Here is a 7,788-nt window from a genome sequence, read left to right as displayed (position 1 = left end):
GCCAATTGAAAGAGACCTTTATATTCACTCTCCTCAAGAAGCTCTCGACGTAGCCATTTAAATGTCACAAAACTAGATCTATATATTTCTATATAATGAGCCTTGTAAGAAGGCTTGTGATATGACTTGTGGTCATTTTGCGTTTTATGTAGTTGTTTGCGGTGCTTTTATTGTTCTGGAACCTGAATTGAGTTATGTGGGATAGAGTAGGAAGCTTTACTAGAAGCACTGGCAAGAAATAAGAACACAGAAACAGTAGAATATAGGGGAGCAAACTCAGGAACAGGTGCATTTGGGCGATCTCGTAAGTATATACTGTTTTTACCAGTTTCGCCGTGACCTTATATTACCCAGTCCAACTTAACCTAACTAATTGTAAAGATGTTTACCTCGATGGGAGCGTTTCACACACACACCCCACCAACATATACAATACAGGGCCAATGTGTCTCCCCCCAAATTTGGCACTCAACAGCAAGTCCATTTACACATTTTACAACCATTTCAAGTCTTCCATCCATGTGACCCTTTGTTACAATAAAGAAGGCATTATTTATTGTGTAGCTCATATTGTAAAGTGCTCTTGTTAAACTTATTGTTTGTTGTACGACCTTTGGCCTATTGAGCTTGTTTCTGTGCAGGTTGCAGGCTCGGTTGTAGTGGCATAATAAAAGGTTGTGTGGAATGTTATTTTTAGGTTTGATAGTACTACTGGGTGCCTCCTTGCAGACCACTTTGTGTAATGAAGATGTTTTTGTAACCATTACTGCATTTTTCTGAAATTTCCAAATCAGTGTAGTATTTTTATGTATAGTGAGCTTCACCTATTTATATGCGTTGCCTAATGATTTGTAATCAGCCGAGTAAACTAACAAACTATTTTCTTGCGATGCCGTTTTAGACCTCAACTAATCTTATCCAAGATCATTTTAATGATGCCTCTGAGTTCAGGCCAGTTCTTATGTATGTTAGTGATGCCTTTTGTTTGGTTAATCGTATGGCTCTTTCTTATCAATTTTGTACTTTGGGTGTCATATGCTACATTCTTGATCTTTACAGATTTTTTTTCAATGTAATGGGGAGCGATGAGTGGCTTAGTCATTGATGTATTATGTACCAATGTCTAAGCCACTTCATTGATTGATCTCTCCCAGTGCCTGGCGTCAAGCCTAAATCTCATATTCCATTCCATTTATTGATCTCATGCCGCGCTGCCATTCCGTTATTTGCTATGAAGAGACAAACCTACTTAATGATTCTGAATATTTGGCAGCACTTGATGCTACCTCCAGCTTGGAGATTTCTTTTTCACAGTACTCAAATTATACTCATATAATATAAAGTTCCCCATCTTCGGAAGTCAACCTCTTTTTGCAAATCCTCTTCTCCCAAAACTGAATATTGGTACATTTTGTCTTGTGTAGATGTATTTAGTCTCATGGGTCACTTTACCACTAAATTTTTCCTTCAGTGGTGATTATGATTTAGAGCATCACCAACGACAGCCTGATATGACATCTTCCACGAACTGTATCTCAACGAGGAACTTCCATTAGTGCTCTTGATGCTTCCACCCTAGCAACAAGTACGTGCTACTCGCTGTGGCGCAGAGCCTCAGTATCCTCACATACTACTCTGTAGGTGCTGCACTGCCACACCTAGTACCAGAGGCCTATCTTTCTTATTGCTATTAATTAACGGTCCTCCTGACAGGATTGGTAGTATCGAGGCTTGCATGTTTAAAGTAGGCAACATTTTCAATGTCTTTCAAACCTGGATAGTCCGAACTTACAATGTCCTTATCGCTTGATAGTTAACGTCCTCCCACGCAGCTTGTTTCAACATTTAGACTTCCGAAGTGATTAGATATAGGGGTGTTATCGTCAAGTTACTTTTAGATATGTAATAGTGTGGTGTTGCTCTTGCCTTGAATGGACCCTTCCACAGTGCTATTTTCTATAGGTTACCCAGACCATTTTTCAGTGTCCTTCACTTACAATGCGTCTGTGGTGTCAGAAACTGGCTAAGTACGTGATATAATGGTTTATGTTAAAATAAGAAAAATTATATCCTATGGTAGGAAAATACCGCCTACTGTTTTCTTTAAACTTCTTTCATCTTTGGTAGCTGTGCTTCCTAATTTTCATGTTATTTTTCACTGGTTATTTACATCCGGGAATGAATTAATGACATCTAATTAGCTTTTTGCTTCACCCATCGGCATCTTCATAGCCCATTAACTTGAGCCTTTTATCAAAAGACACTTAAAAAAAACTAGTATTGAGAGCCAAATTACAATCTCTTTCTTCCTCGCATCAAAGGATTTTATATGATTCATATACAGAATTGATAAATATTATTAACCAAAAATGATTAGGTAAGCAGTTTTTTTATTCGTTGTCCAAAATACGCCGTCCTAATCTCAGAAGTTATTGCCACTAATTAATTCATCTTAAAAGAAGTCCTCTGTGGCCTCGTTGCCTCTGGTACCCATTGCCAAACCTGATGGGTCATTTGCCCTGTTTCTTTTTAGGAACACGACAAATGACATTAGAAGCCATTGGCGAAGGTGGAGATTGAGGGTCTTGTATGTGGACAAGACGTCTAAACGTGCGGTTTGTTATCTGTAGACCATGTGAATACAGATTTCTTTTTACAGTATGTATAAAACAAACATACACACACACACAAACACACACACATATATATATATGTATATATAATATATATATTATATATATATATATATATATATATATATATATATATATCTATATATATGTGTATATAAATATATATATATATATTATATATATATATATATATATAATATATATATATATATTGTGTGTATCTACGTCTATAATTGTTTATATTTTCAGTTCTCAAGCAACCATAATTTATGGAGGAACAATTTAGCTAGATGGAATGACAATTGTCTGCAATTTTACCACTTGTTCTTGGAAATACTAATATTATATTATATATATATTATATATATATATTTTATAATGATTATAATATAATTCTAAATACTATATAATATTATATGATATATGGTGTGTGTGGGTGTTGTGTGTGTGTGTGTGTTTAATTCTAGAAATGTTTATGAATTTGTAAGATTTTTTCCCCCCATAAAAAAACTTAACAATCGCACTTTTATAACCCCTTATTTATATATTTCCGAAGGTGTTATGGCTTATGTGGGTTAGTTTTAATAGCATGATTGATGTGATAACCTACTGCATACTGTTATGGTGCCTACCCCTCCATGTCATAGGAAGAGCAGTTTCCTTTCTTCTGGTGTTATGGTTTTTGTCTTTGTTAACTGCATGTTTCTTTGAGTGGTATTGACAACCGACCGGCTCTATTTTTATTTTTATTTGCTGTGAATATTCTATTTCTTTTCAAAAGGATCTTAGGTTTATTATTTTCATTTTTGGTTGAGTCATAAATTCATAGAAGCCCATCTTATTATGAATACGTAAAGCATCTCTACAGCAAAGAGAAGCCGCATGTGTCTCACAAGCCGAAACAAAAGCTAATACGATGAACGATATTTCTGGCACTGTATCAAATTTTGAGTGCGGGTTTGAATGTCAAAGATAACCGATAAGTTGAAGAGTGCAGAAGTTTATCTTGGTTCTCCGCTGTCAGTTGAGAATTGAAGGTTTGGTTAATCCAGTGTCTTTTTGAGGTTTCGATGGTATATGTGCTGCATGAGAAAGTATAAAAGAATATTATGCATTAGTAACTCTGTGAAAATGAGCCCGTTGCTTCGCTACTGAGCTACGTCATACACACACACACACACACACACACACACACACACACACACACACACACACACACAAGGAAGTTTATTCAGTTTCGTCAGTAAATGAAAAAAAATCGTGCCATCCAAGGAATACTGTGATCTATCTTTTAATATTCGCAGTTGAAATAGCATGAAGTGGTCAGGAAACAATAGAATTACAGGAGTGGATTTTATTTTCTTATCTTCCAGAGAAAAGCAAGACCCCGGCCCTTTGACTATACTTTAACTCTTCTCATAATGCTGAGAAAGAGTGACTGGATACGAGCTCTCTCTCTCTCTCTCTCTCTCTCTCTCTCTCTCTTCTCTCTCTCTCTCTCTCTCTCTCTCTCTCTCTCTGCAGGCGAAGGCAGCAGCTGGTATTTGCTAGGATTACGTAAAATTTTGACTCATAATTGTTTGCTTTCCGAAGAGTATGCAAGATGGTGTTTAGGGATTGCGAGGTTACAATTATGCTTTCGGAATGTAAACACGGGTTTTGCTTGGGTCTGAGTTTTGCCCCCTCCTTACGAATTGCAGTTTTTTTTTGGTTTTTTAATTGGCTGCTACTAAAAAATATTCTTATTATTATTATTATTATTATTATTATTATTATTATTATTATTATTATTATTATTATTATTTATTTATTTATTTTTTTTTTTGCTCTACCACAGTCCTCCAATTTGATTGGTGGTATTTATGATGTGGGGTTCCGGGTTGCATCCTGCCTCCTTAGGAGTCCTTCCACTTTTCTTTCTTAGTTATGTGTGCCGTTTCTAGGATCACACACTTCTGCATGAGTCCTGGAGCTACTTCAGCCTCTAGTTTTTCTAGATTCCTTTTCAGGGAACTTGGGATCGTGCCTAGTGTTCCTATGATGATGGGTACGATTTCCACTGGCAAATCCTATATCCTTCTTATTTCTATTTTCAGGTCTTGATACTTATCCATTTTTTCCCTCTCTTTCTCTTCAACTCTGGCGTCCCAATGGTATTGCGACATCAATGAGTGATACTTTCTTGTTGATTTTTATTATTATTATTATTATTATTATTATTATTATTATTATTTTATTATTATTATTATTATTATTTATTATTATTATTTAACCAAACAATAATTTCTTTCAGTTTTCTTCTGAAGGATTGAAAAAGAAACCCACAAAATTATTGTGTATAACATGTTTACTTATGAGTATTTAGATTTTATTTTACTCAACACTGTGCCCAGTTTCAAGAGATGTGTGGTTTGTCAAACTGTCAAAGGCCTAACAATCTTCTGAAAAAGAGCCACAGACAGGGCCTGAAAGTACTCGAGTGTTGAGTAAAATAAAATGTAAATACTTATAAGTAAACATGTTATGCACAGTCTATTTTGTGGGTTTCTTTTTCATTTATTATTATTATTATTGTTGTTGTTGTATAAATCTATTTGACTAGTATATTTTGTATTTTTGGTCAGTACAGCGCTTTTTTTTTCATATTTTCCTACCGGTGAAATAAAGAGTTACAGGATTGGGTATAAAATGGCGATCAATTCGTCGGGGTTGATGTGGCTCGCAAGATGCAATGATGTCTGCCGTGTGGTGGCATCGATTTGACATCATTTTCCTGCACGGAACTTGTCTTCTTTTTTATTGTTAACTGCTGAAGTAACATTCGCAGCTTAGTGATTTGGTTGTTACACGATTCTTTTAATGACTGGTTTTTCATGATGAATGGAGTGCCATTCCTCGCCGCAAGGATTCTCTTTCCTTTATTCATTATTATTAAGTGTTTTTTTTTTCCTTAAACTTACCTGACAACCACATAGTAGAATGACTTTTGTAAAAAAAAAAAAAAATAAAATAAAATAAAATAAATAAAAAAAAAAGATACCACTGTGGTTTCTATAGAGTTAGTTTATAATTTACTTTGAATTTCATTTTGTCCTGAGAGTTGAGATGAGCCTACCAAGCTGTAACATGTCGTCCTATGATGCCTTTCAATTTTGCTTTTTGCGAGCTGAGTTCCAATTCCGCGTCATCATTAAGTGGTGTGTGTGTGCCTTCAGTACGTCAATAAAAGTCATTCCGAACCAAAGCGCCATCAGAATTGATTGGCATAATTACCAGGTATCATTTTTTTGGGTCTTGTCAAGATGAGCGAACCCACTATTTCACTCTCGACGTGGTTTGGAAGTCACGTAAAGCCGTTGGTCCCGTTGCTGATTAACTACTGGTTCCATTCTGCATTGATTTATATATATATATATATATATATATATATATATATATATATATATATATATATATATATATGTGTGTGTGTGTGTGTGTGTGTGTGTGTGTGTGTACTACATAATAACATTATCTCTTTTTTTATTATAATTAATTGATGAGTAAGTCTTCTTAAAACTAGAAATTCCATCATCCTCTTCCTCCTCCAACTTCCTCGTCCCACGTTCATCGCCAATCTCTCTCTCTCTCTCTCTTCTCTCTCTCTCTCTCTCTCTCTCTCTCTTCGTCCTCCTCCCCCTCCTCCTCCTCCTCCCCTCCTCCTCCTCCTCCCCCTCCTCCTCACTCCTCCTCCCACGTTCCCATCGCCAATTCTCTCTCCCTCTCTCTCTCTCTCCTCTTCTCTCTCTCTCTCTCTCTCTCTCGCTCCTCTCCCCCTCCCCTCCTCCTCCCCCTCACCCCTGCCTCCCCCTTCCTCCTCCTCCCCTCCTCCTCCTCCTCCTCCTGCCTTCCTCCTCCTCCTAAGTGCATTACATAACCTGATGGAGTTTCTCCTTTTCTGTTGCAGGAGGATGACGTCGGCCAAGCCTTATATGGAAACATTGGCGTCGTTCACTCTACGTCCCCCGCCCATCACACGGGCGTGGAGGATTATTATGCCGTGAACGCGCCCGCACCAGGGACCGTGGGCGTGGCGTCCGCCCGTATCAACCACGCCTACACAGGCGGCGGTAGCAGTGAAATTTCCGTCGGACGGGAGTTCAGCGGAATCATCATCCCAGGGGCGGTGTACACCAGCAGCACCGCCCAAGCAAACACAACCACGGGCGGTGGCATGAACCCTCTCAATCCAGACTTCACGCCCCCGCCTCCCCAGCCCGCCCACAGTTACACGCCCGCGTCACGGAAGGCCGTGCAAATGAGCGCTCAGCCCCTGTATTCGAACACGGCCTCGCAACCCATTTATAATAATTCGCCCCGCCCACAGCAGACCTCCCAGCAGCGGCCTGGGCAGTACAGCAGGGGAGACCACTCCCCGCCCCCGCCCTTACCTTCACAGCCGCCGCCCAATCAGGCCCAGTAGCGGGGACCTACTTACGAGCCAATTTAAGTACGAATGGGTCTGCTCACTACCATCTTTATGCCAATGTGGACAACTCGTCTGGTAAGTGCCAAGTCCTCTCGATTTCCTCCTAATTGACCTGTTTTATTTCCTGGAATCTGATGGTTTGCCATTTGAGATGATTAATGCCGATGTATATATGCTTTCGATATAATGCCGTCCTTACACGTGTTAGATTGAAACCCAAAGTGTATACTATATATATACTGTATGTATATATGATATATTATATATAATATATATATATATATATATATATATATATATATATATATATATATATATATAATATATTACAAGTAACGCCAATTCAGATATTAAAAATGATTGAATTGCAATGTTTATGTTGGTTTGTTATGCAACATCCCATTCATAGATGGACAAAAATACCTACTGACACCCACAAACTCTGACACACAAATGCATTGAAAACGTCCCTGCAATGTATCATATGTAGCGAATAGTCAGCGTTCCTCTCTAGCATGCTTAAGACGTCAGGCTTGTGGAATGATATCCTTTTATGGTCGGGTAATATTTGTAGCTCAAACTCGGCTAGCCTGGTGGAATACTCAGGCTTTGATGAAACCTCGCTGATCGTGCGTGAACTTGGGGATTTCCAACTCGGTGTGGCATAAATCATTTGGATTTCAAGTA

At 38.1% G+C, this 7,788-nt stretch overlaps 1 protein-coding gene across 1 annotated transcript in view; it reads left to right on the top strand.

Moving 5' to 3' along the window:
- Window positions 1–7,788, top strand: part of LOC135219826 (thyroid receptor-interacting protein 6-like) — a 195,927-nt gene that overhangs the window by 81,091 nt on the left and 107,048 nt on the right. The window contains 2 exon segments of the mRNA XM_064256924.1: window positions 6,580–7,110; window positions 7,113–7,176. Of these exon segments, the coding sequence (XP_064112994.1) occupies window positions 6,580–7,110; window positions 7,113–7,176 (595 nt within the window).

Source organism: Macrobrachium nipponense, chromosome 1 (assembly GCF_015104395.2).
Source record: "Macrobrachium nipponense isolate FS-2020 chromosome 1, ASM1510439v2, whole genome shotgun sequence".
Classification (NCBI taxonomy): Eukaryota; Metazoa; Arthropoda; class Malacostraca; order Decapoda; family Palaemonidae; genus Macrobrachium; species Macrobrachium nipponense.
Note: the sequence above shows the minus strand (reverse complement) of the source record. Positions and strands in the feature narration are given on the sequence as shown.